Source organism: Atractosteus spatula, chromosome 25 (genome assembly GCF_055471065.1).
Source record: "Atractosteus spatula isolate fAtrSpa1 chromosome 25, fAtrSpa1.hap1, whole genome shotgun sequence".
NCBI lineage: Eukaryota > Metazoa > Chordata > Actinopteri > Semionotiformes > Lepisosteidae > Atractosteus > Atractosteus spatula.
In genome coordinates, this window is record NC_142730.1 from 5,460,797 (window position 1) to 5,482,491 (window position 21,695).

The following is a 21,695-nucleotide window of genomic DNA, read 5'->3' on the forward strand; positions in this document are numbered from 1 at the left end:
GACTGCTGGTCACTGCTGACCCCAGGACACTGTCAGTAAGAGTGGGGTGTTGACCCTGGTGTCCTGACTACTGGTCACTACAGACCCCAGGACACTGTCAGTAAGAGTGGGGTGTTGACCCTGGTGTCCTGACTACTGGTCACTACAGATCCCAGGACGCTGTCAGTAAGAGTGGGGTGTTGACCCTGGTGTCCTGACTACTGGTCACTACAGATCTCAGGACGCTGTCAGTAAGAGTGGGGTGTTTACCCTGGTGTCCTGACTGCTGGTCACTACAGACCCCAGGACACTGTCAGTAAGAGTGGGGTGTTGACCCTGGTGTCCTGACTACTGGTCACTGCTGACCCCAGGACACCTGACTTCACTTGCTAGGATATGTTCACCTGTGCCTACTAAAGTATACAAAAAATATTGATTTAATAATAGAAGGAGAAGGAAAAATAAAAACAAGATTTATAGCAACTCGTCCCGTGGAGGTCTCTGCCCTATGTCTCCAGCAGGCGGCGCTGCTGCCCTTCCAGCCCCCCGGTAACGGCTGTGTTTGGGGGAGGGTGCTTCCGGCGGGAAGGCTCCTCGATATCTGTGGTGAGTGTTGGGGCAGGCTCGCAGCGCGTCAGTGAAAGCGGTGGTGGCGTCGGCGGAGTAAACTCAGTTCAACGGGGAAATAAGAACTTCTACGCGCTTAAATCTCACGGAATGGGTGAGCGAGTGCAGAGCGCCGAGAAGGGGACACGGTCGCGGCGTGGGCTCCCCCGCGGCGAGAACCCGTCTGGTATTCACTGTGCTAGGGGGAGAGGCTGCAGGGTGCGTCGGGCTGTCTGAATTTGTCTGAAGTGTCGAGGTGGAGACACAGTTCGTGATAGCCGGGGGGGGGGGCTGTAGGCTTTGTAATTTTTTTACATCGGACGCAAAGAGCGCAGGGGAAGGTGGTAAAAGCGACGTTCTGGGAGTTCCGCCTCCCTGTTTCCCGTCGGACCCTATTTGTAGTGCACACTGACGTGGCTCTAACAGAGCCCAGATTTCAGCGGTTTCTGGCCATTTAGAAACAAGTTCTGAAGCCTGTAAACTGTATTCTGCACCCACTCGGGACGGTGACAATACACGGACACGTCCCAGACCAGGGGTCACTAGACTGACGTGGCAGCACTGACCAGTAGCTGAAGAGACTCCTCTGTTCTGGGTGCGAGGTGGCTGTAGTGACCTCTCCAGGAAAATGTATTTGCTTCTATTAGGCATTAATTAGAAAAAAAATCTCTTGCGTGTATAAAGTCTCTCTCTCCTTCTCAGAGTCGCTCTCTGCTGTATTTGCTACCTCAGATTTGACGAACAACCTCTCGGGTTGTTATTGTTACTCTGTCCCTGTAGTGGTCAGTATAGTCAGTTCTCCAGTCCTGTCCTCCCTGTGGTCAGTGCTGATGTCCCTGTATGAATGATTCTCTCCCCAGCGGTCAGTACGGGCACCTCCCTGGTCCTGTCCTCCCTGTGGTCAGTGCTGATGTCCCTGTATGAATGATTCTCTCCCCAGCGGTCAGTACGGGCACCTCCCTGGTCCTGTCCTCCCTGTGGTCAGTGCTGATGTCCCTGTATGAATGATTCTCTCCCCAGCGGTCAGTACGGGCACCTCCCTGGTCCTGTCCTCCCTGCTGTCGGTGCTGGTCTTCGCTGGGATGCAGATGTTCAGTCGACAGCTCGGCTCTTCGGAGTGGCTGACCATTCTGGGCGGCTTCCTGGGGTCCATCCTCTTCATCTGCTCGCTCACTGTATCCTGGCTGTAGTGCTGTCCGTTATCACCCCCCTACTGTCCACTGTTGTGCCCCTGTGATGCCGCGCACTGACTGTGCACTGTTGTGCCCCTGACGGTGGTGCCGCGCACTGACTGTGCACTGTTGTGCCCCTGATGGTGATGCCGCGCACTGACTGTGCACTGTGACTCCCTGAATGTCCACTTTTACCCTGTGATGCTATACTCTGACCCTGAGAGTGACCAGTAGAGGCACTGGTGGTCAGCATGTCCATTGGTCAGCTTAGACTCGGTGTGCTTTTCCTGATCCGTTCACTCGCAGGCCTTCAACAACCTGGAGAACCTGGTGTTCGGGAAGGGGTTCCAGGCCAAGATCTTCCCGGAGAGTGAGTAGATTTTCTTCCGGCCTGCGAGTCCGGGCAGAGCTGTGCCTGGCAGCGGTCTGACTCCAGCTCGTCTCTCTGTCTCTCTCTCTCTCTCCCCGCAGTCCTGCTGTGCCTGTGCCTGTCCCTGTTTGCCTCAGGGCTTGTCCACCGGGTCTGCGTCACCACCTGGTGAGTGTGGGGCGGCCGGTCTGAGGGAGGGCGTCCTGCAGGAACGCTGTGTGACCGTCGCACTCGGTCACAGCGTCGTGCCTGACGCCCTCTCTCTCCCCCCCCCTCTCTCTCCAGTCTCATATTCTCCCTCTTTGGCCTCTACTACATCAACAAAGTGTCGGCAGCCCTGTACCAAGCCTCTGTTCCCGTGGCGACGCCGGTGAAGCCCACAGGAAAGGGCAAGAGGAAGAACTGAGGATGTCCCGCCTCCCGCCCACCCACCAGCCTCAGAAAGCCAATCGCAGGGCGGACTCTGCCGCTGCGCCTGGCCGGCCAATGGCAGCCCGAGACCACCTTCTGCAACTGGCCAGTCCTAGAGGGGAGGAGCCTGCTGCCGCTGACCAGCCAACCAATCGTACGATGCCACTCTGTGGCCCACATTCCAAGCCCCTCCCCTCTGCTGTTCTGCGATTGGACGTGGGAGAGGAAGCTTTTGTTAAGAAAACGCGGAGCCAAAAAAATCCCAATAAAAAAAAAGTTTAAAACCTTCATGGTTTAATTTCTAAGGGTGGCGCCCAGGGTTTTTGCTGAGAGTGGCATCTTGAGGCCCCTCCCTCCTGTCTTCCTCCTGTCCCCCTGCAGGGTGTGGCTGAGAGTGTGCCTCTGAGCACCCCCCCTGCCCCCGCAGCCCGAGCCAGTGGCACAGCAGCACCAGGGCTGGGGGCTGGGATGCTGGGAGCAGAGCGAGTGGGGTGCTGGCAGTGGGGGGTCAGGGGGTTGACCTTGACCTCTGCCCTGGCCAGGCAGGCCGCGCCCGGATTGGGCCTCTGCTGCAGCAGCCCTCCTTTGCTGTTTCTCGAATCCGACTCCTCCCCAGCCTAGCCCCTCCCTCTGAACAGCTTCATTCTAACAGGTCTGGATCAGAAGCGGGGCTGATTTACATGTCTAGGAACCGGAATGATGGTAATACAGGTAACGGGGACTCACCTCCAGTGTGTACCCCCACCTGGATGATGCACCAGTACTTTCCCCACACACCAGCTCTCAGTGGGGAGGAGAGCAGAGTGATGGAGCCAGTTCAGAGAGGGGGGGGTTATTAGGAGGCCCTGACTGGTAAAGGCCAGGGGGAAATCTGGCCAGGACACCAGGGTAACACCCCTACTCTTTTTGGGAAACACCCTGGGATCTTTAATGACCACAGAGAGTCAGGACCTTGGTTTTATGGCTCAGCTGGAGGACGGTGTCTTTTTTACAATATAGTGTCTCTATACTGGTGCTTTAGGACCCACACAGACCGCAGGGTGAGCGCCCCCTACTGGCCCCACCAACACCTCTTCCAGCAGCAACCTTAGCTTTCCCAGGAGGTCTCCATCTGAAGTCGAGTTGTGGGGAAAGATGGCAGTTCTCAGAATTGACCACTAGGTGTCGCCCTTGCTTTACACAAGGGAGGGGGGGGGGGGAAGTCGAGCCCGTGGGGCTGCTTGTGTACAGTACTTGGCACTTTGCTTCTTCAGTTCGTTTTTTTCTCTCGTTATTGTATACTTTTGCCTTGCAGGCTTAACGTCTTTACACAAAGAGTGGTGGGAGTCTAGAACAAGCTGCCCAAACATGCTGTTGGAGACAATACTCTAAAATAGTATCTGGATGAGATCCTGAGACCAATCAGCAACTGCACAACCAAACCAAACCAAATAGCTCCTCTATCCTGTAACTTTTCTCATGGTTCTGTGAACCTCTCTAGGTTTTACTGTACTATGCACAGCAGTCTGATCCACTCCATGTTTTACAGTGCTGCCAGTCAGACTCCCAGTGTACAGCAGTCTGATCCACTCCAGGTTGTACAGTGCTGTCAGTCTAACTCCCAGTGCACAGCAGTCTGATCCACTCCAGGTTTTACAGTGCTGTCAGTCAGACTCCCAGTGCACAGCAGTCTGATCCACTCCAGGTTTTACAGTGCTGTCAGTCAGACTCATAGTGCACATCAGTCTGATCCACTCCAGGTTGTACTACTGTTAAAAAGAACTGGAAATCCTTCACGCACTGGCCGACGTGGGTGGTACAGGAGAACTCTTGTTAGACCTGCCAGGACTGCAGTGTCCTGCACCTGCTGTCCAGCACTCTCACCCCTCTGCTCTGACCCCCTGACCTGAACTCTCTCTGGCGGGACACCTGCTGGCCCCCCGACCTCAGCGCAGGTCAGGGGTGGCGTGCTGACGTGTGAGCTGTCATCTGCGTGGGGTGAAAACAGCCCTGTGGAATCTGCCAGGCTCGGGTGGCGGACTCTCTTCCTGCAGGGCCTGCCCGGACAGCGCGCGGGAATCCCGCTGGAGCCCCTGGACAGCTGCGTTTTCCAGGACTTACGGAGAACTGGGTGAACTGGTCCAATGAAGTCGATAATGAGCTCAGCTGGCCTGAGGACCTGCAGGACCAGGACTGCTTCATGAACCCCTGTAGAGCTCATGTCTCCCCAACACGCTGGTAGTGTGTGTGTCTGTGTGTGAGAGCACATCATTGTGTGTGAGAGCACGTCATTGTGTCTGTGCATATCTATGTGTGAGCACATCATTGTGTGTGTCTGTGTGTGTGAACACATCATTGTGTGTGTCTGTGTGTGACAGCATATCATTGTGTCTGTGCATATCTATGTGTGAGCACATCATTGTGTGTCTGTGTGTGACAGCACATCATTGTGTCTGTGCATATCTATGTGTGAGTCTGTGTGTTCCCATCAGCATGTGTGTGTGTGTGTTGCCCCTCAGAGCGTGTGTGTGCCCATAAAGCCTTTCTTCTGTCTCCGACCCCATCTCTCTGCCCCTGTGTCGGCCTGGCAGGGCTGTGCAGTTAATCTGCGAGCAGCAGGCTGCGGAATGTGCTGAGCTGACAAGGTGCTCAGGGTCACTGGTGGAAGCCAGGAGCAGGTGCGCTCTGGGCCCTGAACACCAAGAGACTTCACACAGGCTCTCACAGGAGGGGGGGGCCACCGGGACACCTGGACGAGTGAGGGGGTGAGGGAGCGTGAGAGGGAGGGGGTGAGTGAGGGGGCGTGAGGGGGTGAGAGAGGGAGGGAGTGAGGGGGCGAGGGGACGAGAGGGCGACAGGTGGGTGGAAGGCAGCTCTCTCCTGGGGGGGCCAGGGCAGAGGGGGGGTTAAAGACCCTGTGGCGAGTGCACAGCTGCTCGCTGGCTCTCAGGAAGTCGGGATATTTTGCAGGAAGTTGACAAACAGAAGCAGGAGAGCACGGAAGAGCCTGTTTTTGTTTTGCTTTTTCAGGGGGAGAGAAGGTTCCCAGAGCCCCTGTGCAGCTCCAGGGGTGCTGGGGGTGGTGTTGGGGTGACTGGCCAGCTGGCAGACAGGGCAGAAGGGTGTGTGTCCAGCAGAAGCATACAAGAGCGTTGTGCCCGCCCAGTGTATATTGTGCTCAGTGTGTGTGTGTGTTGTGCTCATCGTATATTGTGTCGTGCTCAGTGTATATGTGTATATTGTGCTCAGTGTGTGTGTTGTGTTAGTGCTTAGTGTATATCGTACTTAGTGTGTGTGTTGTGCCCACTGTGTCAGAGGGGCAGGGCTATTTCAGATTTTGTGTGTGTGTTGTTCCCAGTGTGTGCTGTGTTCAGTGTGTGTTTAGTGTGTCAGAGGGGCAGGGCTGTCTCATACTCAGTGTGTATGTTGTCCCCAGTGTGTGTTGTGTTCTGTGTGTGTGTGTGTGTTGTGTTCAGCGTGTCAGACTCAGTGTGTGTGTGTGTAGCATGTCAGAGGGGCAGGGCTGTCTCGGACTGAATGTGTGTGTTGTGCCCAATGTGTGCTGTGTTCAGTGTGTGTGTGTGTGCGTGCGTGTGTGTGTGTTCAGCGTGTCAGAGGGGCAGGGCTGTCTCGGACCGAGTGTGTGTGTTGTGCCCAGTGTGTCAGAAAGCTGTCTCAGGGACAGGGACACAGTGCAGGAAACAGAGGTATCCTGTTTGGACTCACAGTCCTATTGTTCCTCTGATTAAACAGAGTTGGGGGGTGAAGGGGGGAGTGGGAGTCGGTGACAGAGGGGGGCCTAAGGAGACTTTAGGAATTGTGGTGGGGGCAGAGGAAGTGAGGAAAATGGGCAACACAGAGGGGCGATGGAGAGCCTGTCACTGTGGTAAGTGTTTCAGTGTCGGTGTCTCGTGGGTCAGACTGGCAGAGAGAGAGAAGGCCTGGCTGGTAGACTGGTACTCACAACGGTACCCACTGCACTTCCTGCACTCTGACACACCCCATATACAGCCATGCCCAGGCTTTCTGTGGAAAAGCGCAGTACAGTGCAGTACAGCCCAGTGAGATCAGGGTAAAAGCACAGTACAGTGCAGTAAAGCCCAGTGAGATCAGGGTAAAAGCATAGTACAGTGCAGTAAAGCCCAGTGAGATCAGGGTAAAAGCACAGTACAGCCCAGTGAGATCAGGGCAAAAGCACAGTACAGTACAGTGTAGTAAAGCCCAGTGAGAAGAGGGTAAAAGCACAGTACAGTGCAGTAAAGCCAAGTGAGATCGAGGTAAAAGCACAGTACAGTGCAGTGAGATCAGGGTAGAAGTGTAGAAAAGTGCAGCACAGTCCTCATCAGTATGATGTGAAAACTTTCCTTGGCGCAGCACAGGGCCCGTGCTGACTGTGGGAAAGATACAAACAAGTCTGCACAGACATCACATCTCCTTTTGTTCAGAGCAGCAAGAGGCAGTGCGTCTGCGTGTTTCCTGGTAAACACCGGCTTCCCCTCCTGTCTGGGGACGGCACTGCTGTTGAGACACAAACACAGAGACTGTTAGTCTGCAGGGGCACAGATCCACACCGTCACTCCCCACATGCCAGTCTGTATATCTACCTGTATTCCTCTCTGTCTCACAGTATATCTGTCCTAGTATTGTTTTGCCTATCACCTTTTAAAATCATCCAAAAACAGAAAGAACCACACTTCACACAACTCCAGATGGCCCTGCTCAGTGATCGATCACTTAAAAAAACAAAAGGCCTGGCTGGCACACTGCAGACTGGCACTCACAGTACCAGCAGAAGTGCTTTGTCAGATTGTAATGCTATCTGGCGCAGGCAGGGTGTGCGTCTCGGAACATAAAAAAACTACAAGTCCCATCAACTGTCGCGCACCGATGACGTTTGATCCGGCGCTGAGTATTAAACTGGTGAGTTGTCGCTGGCGAGGTAGGCGTAAACAGCGTTACTGCTTATATTAAAATTAATATAATAGGTAATATTATACGTTTATTTTTTTAACTGTGGCAATTGTCGGTGAGTAACTACTCAGTATGTATTCGGTTTGCTGTGCATAACAGTACGTGTGTTGTGAAATCTTCAAAGCCATTATAACGACGTCTTCATTCAATAATACCTACCTGTACTCTTAAAAGTATATCTCAGATTTGTCTTTAACTTCGTTACCCGCCCGTATCCGTTAGTTTATAAGTGTTTACCACGGCTGTTTTTCTTTTTGCTGTGCTTAAAATGAATTTTGATATTCATTAAAGTAGAAGTAACGTGACGTACAACAGTCCAGTTATAGACTGGACGAAATGAAATTAGAGGCTGGGGTACTTTAATAATAATAATCATGATCATCATCCCCAGGTTTCGTCTTCCTGCTTGGTGAGACTCCCCTCCAGTATCCCACATTCCAACATGACCAAGCTCGCCGAGTGGCTCTTCGGTATCTCCGTGGTCGGGGCCCTGTGGGGGGTGGTGACCTTTGACCTGCTGGGCCTGAGGCTGCCGGCAGCCTGGCAGGAGGTGGCCTGGCCGATGCCCGTTTACCTGCTGGTGGCGTTCGGCTGCTACTCGCTGGCCACTGTCGGTTACCGAGTCGCCACTTTCAATGACTGCGAGGAGGCTGCCCGCGAGCTGCAGGAGCAGATCCAGGAGGCCAGGGCGGACCTTCAGAGGAAGGGACTGAGGTTCTGATCCGAAAACACTGTTTTGGCTCCAAGCGCTGGAGCCGGAGGACCACTGGACTGACGGTGTCCTTGTTCAAGTCCTGAACCTGCTGCGGGATCTGTACCCTACAGACTTCATGCTGTTTGTTTGGTCAGCTGCTCAATCTCACCCCCACCCGCCTCGTGGCTCTCTCATCTGTCCTCTTCCCCCAGCCTCTGTAGTGTGCCTCCTATCCTTGACTCCTCTTTCTCTCACCTGCTCTAACTCCTCTCTTACCTCTCCCACCTCCCTCTCTCTCCTCTCCCACTCCTCTTTCTCTATTCTCCTCCTTTCTCCTCTCCTTCACTCCTGTCCCTCTCTATTCTCCTCTCCTTCACTCCTGTCCTTTTCCTCCTCTTCCTCTCCTTCACTTCTCTCCCACTTCTCTTTCTCTGTTCTCCTCCTTTCTCCTCTCTTTCACTCCTGTCCCTCCCCTGCTCCTCTCCTGTCCTCCTCCTCTTCTTGCTCTCTTTCCTCTCCTTCACTCCTCCTCCTCCTCTCCTCTTTCCTCCTCTCCTTCACTCCTGTCCCCCTGTGTGAGGAGAGAGAACGGTGCTGCTCTGTTGACACTGGGAAGCAGGGGGTCGGGGCTGTGTCTCCTGTCAGTCCTGAGCCTCTGGTGGTGCACTGGACAGCACCACAGCGCCGGTGACTGCAATAAAATCCATTCTCCTCCTCCCTGCGCGTCTCCCAGTGCATGTCAGAGAGAGTGGGGACTGAACGTACAGTGCTGTGTCGCGGAGGGGGGGTGTTTGTGGGGGTGTTAGAGAAAGGGGATCACTGTGTCGGGGTGGGGCTTGTTTTTGGGGGGTGTCAGAGAAAGGGATCACTGCCTTGCAGAGCAGATGGGTGAGATGGGACAGAGAGCAACAGATTGAGAGAGAGAGGAGAGCGACAGACACACAGTTTGATACACAGTCTCGGGGAACAGAAGGTGCTTTATTGAGCTCCTAGTTGTGCAGCATTTTCTGAGAGAGCTGTTTGTCGCTCCCTGTGTTTCTCTTCTCCCCGAGTCTGGGCACTGGGTTGTGGATTATGTGTTTATATCCCAGCTCAGCGATCACATGCGAGTCGCAGCTCGGATCGCTCGATGGCCGATGTGAAGACGCCGCACTCGCTCCCCACAAGTGAAGCTCTCATGGAGTAGGACACAGTCCCCTCTGCTGGGGGGGGTCACTCTAACAACATCCTCTCTCTCTCTCCCACCACACCCCCCAAATAATCACTCTCACACTCCTGCAGCTATCATAATTCTGACCCAGTCGCCAGGTACAAATTTCAAACACAAAACATTCAAAGGCAGCTGTGATGTAGGGTGCCTATCAAGGGGCTCAAACAGCAACATTAACTATTGTGGTGAGATCACTGGTCCAGCCTGGTCTAGGTCACACTGTAACCCTACAGTCCAGAGATCACTGGTCCAGTCTGGGTCACACTGTAACCCTACAGTCCAGAGATCACTGGTCCAGTCTGGGCCAGGTCACACTGTAACCCTACAGTCCAGAGATCACTGGTCCAGTCTGGGCTGGGTCACACTGTAACCCTACAGTCCAGAGATCACTGGTCCAGTCTGGGTCACACTGTAACCCTACAGTCCAGAGATCACTGGTCCAGTCTGGGTCACACTGTAACTCTACAGTCCAGAGATCACTGGGCCAGGTCACACTGTAACCCTACAGTCCAGAGATCACTGGTCCATTCTGGGCTGGGTCACACTGTAACCCTACAGTCCAGAGATCACTGGTCCAGTCTGGGTCACACTGTAACTCTACAGTCCAGAGATCACTGGGCCAGGTCACACTGTAACCCTACAGTCCAGAGATCACTGGTCCATTCTGGGCTGGGTCACACTGTAACCCTACAGTCCAGAGATCGCCAGTCCAGTCTGGATCACACTGTAACCCTACAGTCCAGAGATCACTGGTCCAGTCTGGGTCACTGTAACCCTACAGTCCAGAGATCGCTGGTCCAGTCTGGGTCACACTGTTACCCTACAGCCCAGAGATCACTGGTCCAGTCTGGGTCACACTGTAACCCTACAGTCCAGAGATCACCAGTCCAGTCTGGATAGAGGTCTAGGGGTGTCATGTTTACAGTTGCTGTTTTCTGTGATAAAGCATTGCCAGGGATCAAAATGCCTTTATCAAGTATCTTCACACCTGGCATCCAGGGCACAGTGAGGATGAAAACAGGTTTTTCACAGTAACATCCCAGACTATAAAATAGAGGTGGTTTATAGCCAGAAAAGAAATTTAATAACCAGTTTCTCAAAGGCTAAAAAGGATTTACTAGTCTGAAAAGTTGATACATATCAAATGAATGAAAAACCCCAAACCTGAGCCCTGTTGTTTTCAGTATAAAAATATATTAAAAAATTTAATCTGTTCAGAATAATGAATCTTTGGAACACACAGACAGATGGTGGGTTAAAAACATGTTTTTAAAAAGATGCCAGACGGCTTGCAGGCACAAGAGCAGCAGACTGGAAGTCCCCAGGCAGACAGTAAAAAAATATGCATTTTTCTGATACAGAAGGGTGTGTGTCAGAGAGTGTATCCCCTTATCGCCACTCCAGACACTTCAAAAATTAGTTTTGCAGACTACATGACAACCTATGTTTTTAAACTTGGTCTGAGGAGCACCTCCCTGTGTCTGTCCAGGGCTCCTGCAGTCTGTGTGTGTGCAGTCAGTGAGAGCTGCACCAGTCCTCAGCTCTGGTGCCTCAGCTCTGCTGTGGGGCTGCAGTGTGGGTGTCAGAGGAGGAGAACAGTGCCCCCTGTGTCTGTCCAGGGCTCCTGCAGTCTGTGTGTGTGCTGTCAGTGAGAGCTGCGCCAGTTCTCAGCTCTGCTGTGGGGCTGCAGTGTGGAAGAGGAGCTGTTATCCTGACAGTGCGGGTGTCAGAGGAGGAGAACAGCGCCCCCTGTGTCTGTCCAGGGCTCCTGCAGTCTGTGTGTGTGCTGTCAGTGAGAGCTGCGCCAGTTCTCAGCTCTGCTGTGGGGCTGCAGTGTGGAAGAGGAGCTGTTATCCTGACAGTGCGGGTGTCAGAGGAGGAGAACAGCGCCCCCTGTGTCTGTGTGTGCTGTCAGTGAGAGCTGCGCCAGTCCTCCCTCTGGTGGGCCGTGTGTGTTCCCGATCAGTCATGCAATCTCTTTGGTAGCTTTCTGGGCTTTCTCATTCCCAACACCTTGTCGCCACGGCAATCAGCTCGGCAGTTCCAGCAGGTCAGCCCGTGTCCATGGTGACAGTGTCATGATGAGGCTGGGCCCCGCCCCTCTCAGATCTGCAGCAGCCTATAGGACGGTTTCTCCTGGGGCATGGGGAACCTCCAGAACAGCCAGAAGCGCACCAGGCTGGTGATGATGCCAGGCGTGTTGGGCACCTGGCAGGGCAGAGACAGGGGGAAAAGTATTACGGGAGCTTTTCTAGACTCCAAGTGCTGATGCAGCGTCATTCCATACTGACTCCCTTTTCACCCTCCCAGTGCTCCTTTCTCCCCTCCCTGTCCTCCTCCTTCTCCTCTCTCCTCCTCCCTGTCTCCTCTCACCATGATGTAGAGGTCCTGGAGCTGCAGGCCGTACAGGGTCCAGGAGGTGGACGTAAGGAAGGTGGCCACCGTCAGAGGGAAGGACAGGCACTGGACAGAGCCGCTGCGGACAATGTTGACCTGATGAGAGAAGGGGGTGGGGTGGGGGTGAGAGTTGCCAGAATCACAACAATTCCCAGTCCTACTGGGAAGGAACTCAATAGAGCTGCAGCCCAGTGTGTGATCTCCTGTCCCAGCCTGAGGAACAGACAGTGAGCCTGTCTCTCAATAATAATAATACAGTGTGTGATCTCCTGTCCCAGCCTGAGGAACAGACAGTGAGCCTGTCTCTCAATAATAATAATAATACAGTGTGTGATCTCCTGTCCCAGCCTGAGGAACAGACAGTGAGCCTGTCTCTCAATAATAATAATAATACAGTGTGTGATCTCCTGTCACAGCCTGAGGAACAGACAGTGAGCCCGTCTCTCGATAATAATAATACAGTGTGTGATCTCCTGTCCCAGCCTGAGGAACAGACAGTGAGCCTGTCTCTCAATAATAATAATACAGTGTGTGATCTCCTGTCACAGCCTGAGGAACAGACAGTGAGCCTGTCTCTCAATAATGCTCTATATGTTTATATGTAAATATCCTATGATGTGTCTGTATTGTAAATGTCTCTAGATTTGTGTTTTATATTAATCGTATTTGTTTTCCTTTGGCAACACTGATTTTACTCATTGGCTATGCCAATAAAGCACCTTGAGTTGAATTGAATTGATAGGAAGAGGGGGGTTATTACCAGGTCAGTCAGAGGGGACAAGTACATGCTGACAGTGACCATGCTGCAGGTCAGTCCCAGCTGGTTCAGTCTGCTCTGCTCATCCCCGACCAGCACAGAGAAGTACAGATACCCGCCACACAGCACCCCGCCAGCGGACAGCGTGAGCATCAGTACCTTCCTCTGAAACACAGTCAACAGACAGCTTCAGTACCTTCCTCTGAAACACAGTCAACAGACAGCTTCAGCACCTTCCTCTGATACACAGCAGCACGCTGACACACACAGAGATGCAGTGACACTACAGCAGCAAGGGTGCCCTGCTCACCCTGTGGGTGGTGTAGTAGCAGTAGGACAGGATGTAGAGGGTCTGCAGCACAGCCCCGATGGTGTTCACAACTATCAGCGTCCCATCCTTCTTCAGAGTCCCGTAGTACAGCCACCCCAGGTTACTACACAGAGAGAGAGAGACTCTGCTGGTCAGACTGCAGACACAGAGAGAGAGAGACTCCACTGGTCAGACTGCACACACACAGAGAGAGAGACTCCACTGGTCAGACTGCACACACACAGAGAGAGAGACTCCACTGGTCAGACTGCACACACACAGAGAGAGAGACTCCACTGGTCAGACTGCAGACACAGAGAGAGAGACCTGGCAGTGAAGGCACTGAGGGAGAAGGCACTCAGGGCTTTCTACGCAATAAGAAGGAGGCTCTTCAACATCAACCCACCAACAAGAATCTGGCTCCAAATATTTGAAAGTGTAATCCAACCCATTGCCCTATACGGCAGTGAAGTGTGGGGTCCCCTCACAGACCAGGATTACACCCAATGGGACAAACACCCCACAGAAACTCTGCACATGGAGATCTGTAGAAACATCCTCCGTGTGCAGAGAAGAACTCCTAACAACGGGTGCAGGGCCGAATTAGGCCAGTACCCACTATTGATAAACATACAGAAAAGAATATTAAAGTATTGGCTACACCTAAAAAACAGTGACCAAAATTCCTACCACCACAAAGCCCTGCTGAGCCAAGAGCTGAGCCCAAAACAGAGCCCCCTGAGCCAGCTGGTCCTGAGGCTCACCGACCTGAGCCACACCGACACTAACCAGCCTCAGGACAGCACTGCTAGAGCACCACAACCCAGACTCAACCACAGCACAGATCAAACAGCAATACCTCACACACTGGGACACACACACACAAACACAACATAAACTGGAATGTTACAGAACCTTAAACAGACAATACACACTAGCTGAATATTTGACCAAAATAAAAAATAACAAACAGAAACAGACCCTGACGAAGTACAGGCTCAGTGACCACAACTTGGCCATAGAAACTGGGCAACACAGGCAGACCTGGCTGCCCAGAGAGGACAGGCTGTGTTCCCACTGCCAGCGGGGAGAAATAGAGACAGAGGTGCACTTCCTACTGCACTGTGACAGATACTCTGGGATTAGAGAAACATTCTTCCCGAAATTCAGAAATCTAATCCCAGAGTTCCCACACCTGCCAGAATCACAACGGGTCCCAATCCTACTGGGAGAGGGAGGAGGAAACTCAGTTGAACTGGCAGCCCAGTATGTGATCTCCTGTCACAGCCTGAGGAACAGTGAGTCTGTCTCCCAATAATACTCCAGCCGCCTACAGAATATGTCAATATTTTATAATATGTCTTTGTTGTAAATGTCTGTAATATGTCTGTAGATTTTATTTTACCTCTATTTTTGTTTTGTTTCATGTAAATATCATTACTTTCATTTGCTTTGGCAACACTGATTGTACCCATCGGTCATGCTAATAAAGCACCTTGAATTGAATTGAATTGAGAGAGACTGCACTGGTCAGACTGCACACACACAGAGAGAGAGACTCCACTGGTCAGACTGCACACACAGAGAGAGAGACTCCACTGGTCAGACTGCACACACACACAGAGAGAGAGAGACTCCACTGGTCAGACTGCAGACACAGAGAGAGAGAGACTGCACTGGTCAGACTGCACACACACACAGAGAGACTCCGCTGGTCAGACTGCACACACACAGAGAGAGAGAGACTGCACTGGTCAGACTGCAGACACACAGAGAGAGAGAGACTCCACTGGTCAGACTGCAGACACAGAGAGAGAGAGATTCCGCTGGTCAGACTGCACACACACAGAGAGAGAGACTCCACTGGTCAGACTGCAGACACACACAGAGAGAGACTCCGCTGGTCAGACTGCAGACACAGAGAGAGAGAGAGACTGCACTGGTCAGACTGCAGACACACAGAGAGAGAGACTGCACTGGTCAGACTGCACACACACAGAGAGAGAGAGACTCCACTGGTCAGACTGCAGACACAGAGAGAGAGAGATTCCACTGGTCAGACTGCACACACACAGAGAGAGAGACTCCACTGGTCAGACTGCAGACACACACAGAGAGAGACTCCGCTGGTCAGACTGCAGACACAGAGAGAGAGAGACTCCGCTGGTCAGACTGCACACACACAGAGAGAGAGACTCCACTGGTCAGACTGCAGACACAGAGAGAGAGAGACTCCGCTGGTCAGACTGCACACACACAGAGAGAGACTCCGCTGGTCAGACTGCACACACAGAGGGAGAGAGAGACTCTGCTGGTCAGACTGCACACACAGAGAGAGACTCCGCTGGTCAGACTGCACACACACAGAGAGAGACTCCGCTGGTCAGACTGCACACACAGAGGGAGAGAGAGACTCCGCTGGTCAGACTGCAGACACACAGAGAGAGACTCCGCTGGTCAGACTGCAGACACACAGAGAGAGAGACTCCACTGGTCAGACTGCACACACACAGAGAGAGAGACTCCGCTGGTCAGACTGCAGACACAGAGAGAGAGACTCCGCTGGTCAGACTGCAGACACACAGAGAGAGAGACTCCACTGGTCAGACTGCACACACACAGAGAGAGAGACTCCGCTGGTCAGACTGCAGACACAGAGAGAGAGACTCCGCTGGTCAGACTGCAGACACAGAGAGAGAGAGACTCCACTGGTCAGACTGCACACACACAGAGAGAGAGAGACTCCGCTGGTCAGACTGCAGACACACAGAGAGAGAGAGACTCCGCTGGTCAGACTGCACACACAGAGAGAGAGAGACTCCGCTGGTCAGACTGCACACACACAGAGAGAGAGAGACTCCGCTGGTCAGACTGCACACACACACAGAGAGAGACTCTGCTGGTCAGACTGCAGAGACTCTCTCTTCTGTTCACAATGCAGTCAACATGCTCACTTCCAGTTCCACCGAACCCACAGGAGACCACTGATCAGCATGGCCTTCAGCTGATGACGTCATTCAGGCCAGGGCAAACACCAGCAGGGCAGAGCTGTGGGGTGAACGCAATACAATCGCTCCTAGGAAACCAAAGCAGCACATGTGGGAAAAACCTCAACTGTTTCCGGCTTCCTTGTGTCTCATCAGTCATTCCCGATCCTCCCTGTTCCTGCATCGGGACAAGTAAATCCTGCACAGCACCCCCCACCCCACCCCCACCCCGTCAGAGCCGAGAAGAGCGTTCACTCCCTCTGCAGCTCTGAGTGTGCAGGCTCCCAGACTCTCCCAGACCGCCCTGCGGGCGGCACCGGCAACAGCGCTTACTTGAGGCAGGTAGTGAGGAAGGGGAGGAACTGGACATTCTCCGCACTCCGGGAGGACACCATCTTCCTCAGGTCTGTCCTGATGAAGGGAGAAAGGAGAGAGAGAAAGTTGCTTTACAGCAGCAGTGTAGCTGTACAGACAGACAGAAGAAACAAAACACCAGGAACAAGAGTAGACACACAGACTTACATAGCAGGTCAAGTGTTAAGTAAGGATATGGCAACAGGTATGAATGAGAACTTGGATCAGTCGGTTTTGGCGTTGGGGAGTCAGCTTCTGCGTTCTGATGGGAGTAGCTGGAAGTTCACGAGGAATGACCACACCCACGATGAAAGAGTCATGGAGCGAAGTTGTGGCTCAACCGGCTTGGCTCAGGGCTGGCCTCCCAGCCAGAGGACAAGGAGACCAGGACCCCCCTGCAGGGTGACCGAGGGGCAGCTGTAGAGGAGGAGGGATGCAAGAGACACGCAAGAGAGAGAGATAGGGATCTCGTAGGTATTTCTAGCATTTGTGAGAGGACTGGATGTCGGGGGCGATCGCTAATTACTGCAGGCTGAGTCGGATTGAGCTTGGTTGATGTCATCCCTCCCGAACTTTTGTTATAACCTCCATTTATTAAACAGGGGCGTGAAGGATCATCGCAGATGGGTTCTGTTCTACGCAGAAGACGTGGGCGATAGATGGCGGAGAGGGCTGGGAGATCAGCACCAGGTTTACACAGGGCTGCCTGGTTTGCTCCTGCCTCTCAGATTCAGGTGGCCAAACCAGCAGATCAGGCTGAAAGTGAGAACAGATTCCTGGACGGACCGGTAGAACGAAATCAACAATGAATCATCGACCTTAAAACGATTCAGCTTCCTTAAGGAAAAAAGACGCTGTTGGCCTTTTCCGAGGATCAGGTCAGCGTTGGCTTCGAAGTTGAGCTCGGAGTCCAGGACAGTCCCCAAGGACTTGTACTGTTCTACCAGCTCCCCTGAACCTGCCCCGGTGTAGGTTAGGGTGCGAGTGTGGGGGGCTTCCCTGAAGTCAGTTAGCACGTCTTTGGTCTTGGACACAGAGGGAGAGGAGAGAGAAAGGGAGCAGAGGAGAAGGAGAGAGGGGAGTAGAGAGGGAGACAGGAGGATAAGGGACAGAAATGGAGAGAGAGAGTGCATTGAGGTAAAGGAAAGAAGAAAGAGAGGGAGGAGGGAACTCAGTTGAACTGGCAGCCCAGTATGTGATCTCCTGTCCCAGCCTGAGGAACAGTGACCCTGTCTCTCAATAATAATAATACAGTGTGTGATCTCCTGTCCCAGCCTGAGGAACAGTGACCCTGTCTCCCAATAATGCTCCATATGTTTACAGTATATGAAAATATTTTACGATATGTCTCTGTTGTAAATGTCTGTAGATTTTTGTTTTGTTTCATGTTAATTTCATTTGCGTTGGCAACACCGATTGTACCCATCGGTCACGCCAATAAAGCGCCCTGAGCTGAACTGAAACCCGTGCTCTCGCCCGCTCCGCTGCAGTCGGGTGCTGTTCGCCCCGCGGGGCTGGAGCGGAGAGACGGTTTCTAGGCGGCGTCAGCGCTCCTGTCCGACAGGAATCGACAGCGAACATCCGCCCCCGGGCTCCCAACCGCTCCCACCCACTCCAGTACCGTGTCGTTCTCGCTATTCGCGCACACGGCTCGCATTTGCAACGGGCACAACAATGAGAAAGCGTAACGTGGACACCGCATAACACGGACAGGAGACGCGAAGCTGGATGCTAGTTGCGAATCGACTTTATAGGCTCTATATAGTCTATTATAATGTACTCACACTCCGGTCGAAAACATGCATATTGTAAACACGATGCAAGCCCATGACAGCAGCTGAAGAAAATCCATAGAACGCAACAAATGGATCTATATATATTTGGAAAAAATAAATAGCGAAATGACCACAATACAGGAAGAACGATAATATTTTTCACGGAGCCCAAAGGTACAGGCTGCGTGTCTCAGTAAACAAGACCTCAGCTACCATTTCCGTGTTTGTAATCAGTCGGCCCAACGCGGAGAGCCCATTGGTCAGACCCGGTGGGCGTGATCCCCAACTTTTATCCAATCGAACACAAGGAGTGGTGACGTAGTCACGTTTGTAGTCCGGAAATGCCCCTTGTTTTCTTTCTGTTAAAGCGACCGCACGCTGTAGGGTAGGCCACCGATCTGTACGGAGCTTCTAAATCAACTTACTTGTATAGGTTTTTAGGAAAATATAATATACGGATGTCAATATGGGCTATCGATTAAGGTCTTATGGATTCTCATCATGACTGACTGTGATGCACTCTAGTAATTGAGACTCCTGTTGGCGTGAGGGACATAGAGTGAGATCTCCAGATAACAACGTTTTGTAATGTAAAAGTCTGATCATGATGTTTATCTGTCGTAAATGTCTGGCTAGTTGTTATTGCTTTGGCAATCTGTCATGTGACTGTCTGTAAATGTTTAGCTAGTTGGTATTGCTTTGGCATCACTGTCAATTGTGGCTAATGATCTGCGCCTGTGGCTGGGAGGTTGCTGGTTCGACTCCCGCGGCCGGCAGAGGAATCCTACTTTGTTGGGCCCCTGAGCAAGGCCCTTCACCCCAGCTGCTCCAGGGGTACCGTATAAAAAGCCATAGCCAACAGCCATATCACCCTGCAACTCACAACTGGCAGCCCACTGCAGCCCAGCAGTGTGAGCCTGGCCCGTACCTGGAGGGGAGACTCCTGGGAAAGCTGAGGCTGCTGCCGGAAGAGGTGTTAGTGGGGCCAATAAAGTGATCTTATCTTATCTTAATTATCAATAAAGCTGTTTGACTTTAACCCTGGGCGACACGGTGGCACAATGGTTAGTGCTGCTGCCTCACGGAGCTGGAGCCCCGGGGTGCTATATGTGTGAGGTTTGCATGTTCTCCCATGTTCACTTGGTTTTCCTCCTACAGTCCAAAGACAAACTGTGAGATTGACTGGCTTCTGTGACCCAGTACTGGATAAAGTGGTTAGAAAATTGATGGATGGATGTCTAATCATAATGTTTGTATATTGGAACTGTCTGCAGAATGTCTCACCAGTTCTTGTTCCTTTGACAACACTGTCGCAGCGCTCCTGAGACCGTGATCACAGCACAGAGCTCCTGAGGACGTGATCACAGCGCAGCGCTCCTGAGACCGTGATCACAGCACAGAGCTCCTGAGGACGTGATCACAGCGCAGCGCTCCTGAGGACGTGATCACAGCGCAGAGCTCCTGAGGACGTGATCACAGCGCAGCGCTCCTGAGGACGTGATCACAGCGCAGAGCTCCTGAGGACAAGATCACAGCCCAGAGCTTCTGAGGACATGATCACAGCGCAGAGCTCCTGAGGACAAGATCACAGCCCAGAGCTCCTGAGGACGTGATCACAGTGCAGCGCTCCTGAGGATGTGATCACAGCCCAGAGCTCTTGAGGACGTGATCACAGTGCAGTGCTCCTGAGGACATGATCACAGCCCAGAGCTCCTGAGACCATGATCACAGTGCAGTGCTCCTGAGGACATGATCACAACCCAAAGCTCCTGAGATCGTGATCACAGCACAGCGCTTGTTAGCCAGGGCACCAGCCCCAGTATCTGGCCAAGTACAGCCCCACACACCCCAGACGCCCTCAGTGGGATTGTTCGGTCCAGGTGGTCCGAGCGTGTGGACCGAGAGAGAGGAGGAGAAGGAGAAAGGGAGAGAGACAGAGAGAGGGGAGGAGAGAGATCTAGAAACAGGCCATGTTAGCACCCGGGTGCAAAGAGGCTCTGTCCCGCGCCCCTCCCCCACTTCTCCGCCTCCCCACCCCCCCCCCACCGAGAAAATCAAAGTCTTGGAGTCTCCTGCTGCCCCAGAGGAAACAACACTGGGACCAGCGCTCCCGCCCTGATCTGCTCCACGTCAGGCTCGGCAAACAGGAGGAAGCAGGCAGGGCAAATATTGACTCCTCTGCTCCCGAGGGAGAAACTTGGTGTTTTTAAGACACAGTGACTACAGAACCCTAAACAGACAATACAGACTAGCTGAATATTTGACCAAGATAAGAAACAACAAAGAGAAAGGCTCAGTGACCACAGCCTGGCCATAGAAACTGGGCGACACAGGCAGACCTGGCTGCCCAGAGAGGACAGGCTGTGCTCCCACTGCCAGCGGGGAGAAACAGAGACAGAGGTGCACTTCCTACTGCACTGTGACAGATACTCTGGGATTAGAGAAACATCCTTCCCGAAATTCAGAAATCTAATCCCAGAGTTCCCACACCTGCCAGAATCACAACAGGTCCCAATCCTACTGGGAGAGGGAGGAGGGAACTCAGTTGAACTGGCAGCCCAGTATGTGATCTCCTGTCCCAGCCTGAGGAACAGTGAGTCTGTCTCCCAATAATGCTCCAGCCGCCTACAGTATATGTCAATATTTTATAATGTCTTTGTTGTAAATATCTGTAGATTTTATTTTACTTTTATTTTTTGTTTTGTTTAATGTAAATATCATTACTTTCATTTGCTTTGGCAACACTGATTGTACCCATCGGTCATGCTAATAAAGCACCTTGAATTGAATTGACTCCCCCTCAGCCAGCCGGGCCTGAAGTTCACTGCCCTGAGCCACACCGACAGCAGCCAAAATCAGGACAGCAGTGCTACAACAGCACCAGACACACAACACACAGCCAGCCTCAGGACAGCAGTGCTACAACAGCACCAGACACACAACACACAGCCAGCCTCAGGACAGCAGTGCTACAACAGCACCAGACACACAACACACAGCCAGCCTCAGGACAGCAGTGCTACAACAGCACCAGACACACAACACACAGCCAGCCTCAGGACAGCAGTGCTACAACAGCACCAGACACACAACACACAGCCAGCCTCAGGACAGCAGTGCTACAACAGCACCAGACATACAACACACAGCCAGCCTCAGGACAGCAGTGCTACAACAGCACCAGACACACAACACACAGCCAGCCTCAGGACAGCAGTGCTACAACAGCACATATCAGAGTGAGGCACAAGTCTGTGTTGTCACAGAGACACAGCTACAGACCTGTATCTTCAGAAACTAGTTGTATCCAGTGTCTGTGGCCAGGCTGTGGTCACTGAGCCTGTCCTCTCTGGACAGCCAGGTCTGCCTGTGTCAAGTTTCTGTGGACAGACTGTGGTCAGTGATTATATCCTCTCTGGACAGCCGGGTCTGCCTGTGTCCAGTTTCTGTGGCCAGGCTATGCTCACAGAGCCAAGTCTATCTGTGCTGAGTGTCTATGCCCAGGTCTTCACAAACACAAACACGTGTCTGTGTGTGTCCTAACAATGTGTGGAATACAAACTGTGTCCCCAGACAGAGACAGGAATAAGAATGTGTGAGTACAAACCCATCTTCCTCCCCATTTGTTTCCTGTGTACAGCAAAACAATAGGAGCCGCTGTACACAGGAAGAGAGAAGGAGACACCAGGAGAGGAGCACAGAAGTCAGAGAGGCAAACAGGAA

The 21,695-nt window shown here is 52.6% G+C and overlaps 3 protein-coding genes across 4 annotated transcripts; 2 read left to right on the plus strand and 1 right to left on the minus strand.

Annotated features, from left to right (window-relative positions):
* The first annotated feature begins 568 nt into the window (after nucleotides 1-568).
* Nucleotides 569-2,824, plus strand: krtcap2 (keratinocyte associated protein 2). The gene is made up of 5 exons (XM_088905038.1): nucleotides 569-700; nucleotides 1,606-1,760; nucleotides 2,064-2,127; nucleotides 2,229-2,295; nucleotides 2,413-2,824. Exons 1-5 carry the CDS (start codon nucleotides 697-699, stop codon nucleotides 2,531-2,533), a joined length of 411 nt encoding a protein of 136 aa, XP_088761164.1. The 5' UTR covers nucleotides 569-696; the 3' UTR covers nucleotides 2,534-2,824.
* Nucleotides 2,825-7,329: 4,505 nt separating this feature from the next.
* On the plus strand, nucleotides 7,330-8,897 carry dpm3 (dolichyl-phosphate mannosyltransferase subunit 3, regulatory). Its single transcript, XM_088905036.1, has 2 exons — nucleotides 7,330-7,437; nucleotides 7,880-8,897. Exons 1-2 carry the CDS (start codon nucleotides 7,330-7,332, stop codon nucleotides 8,207-8,209), a joined length of 438 nt encoding a protein of 145 aa, XP_088761162.1. The 3' UTR covers nucleotides 8,210-8,897.
* A 1,596-nt stretch (nucleotides 8,898-10,493) lies between these two features.
* slc50a1 (solute carrier family 50 member 1) lies at nucleotides 10,494-18,196 on the minus strand. 2 transcript variants are annotated; one of them, XM_088905033.1, is made up of 7 exons: nucleotides 17,982-18,048; nucleotides 16,366-16,614; nucleotides 16,177-16,254; nucleotides 12,857-12,980; nucleotides 12,550-12,711; nucleotides 11,766-11,885; nucleotides 10,494-11,600 (listed from the first exon to the last, which is right to left on the minus strand). In XM_088905033.1, coding segments are annotated over exons 2-7 (591 nt in total). In that variant the 5' UTR covers nucleotides 16,368-16,614; nucleotides 17,982-18,048; the 3' UTR covers nucleotides 10,494-11,495. The 2 variants fall into 2 exon arrangements, with proteins under 2 accessions (XP_088761159.1, XP_088761158.1); XM_088905032.1 differs by lacking the exon at nucleotides 16,366-16,614 and having other exon boundaries at nucleotides 17,982-18,196.
* Nucleotides 18,197-21,695: the final 3,499 nt, after the last annotated feature.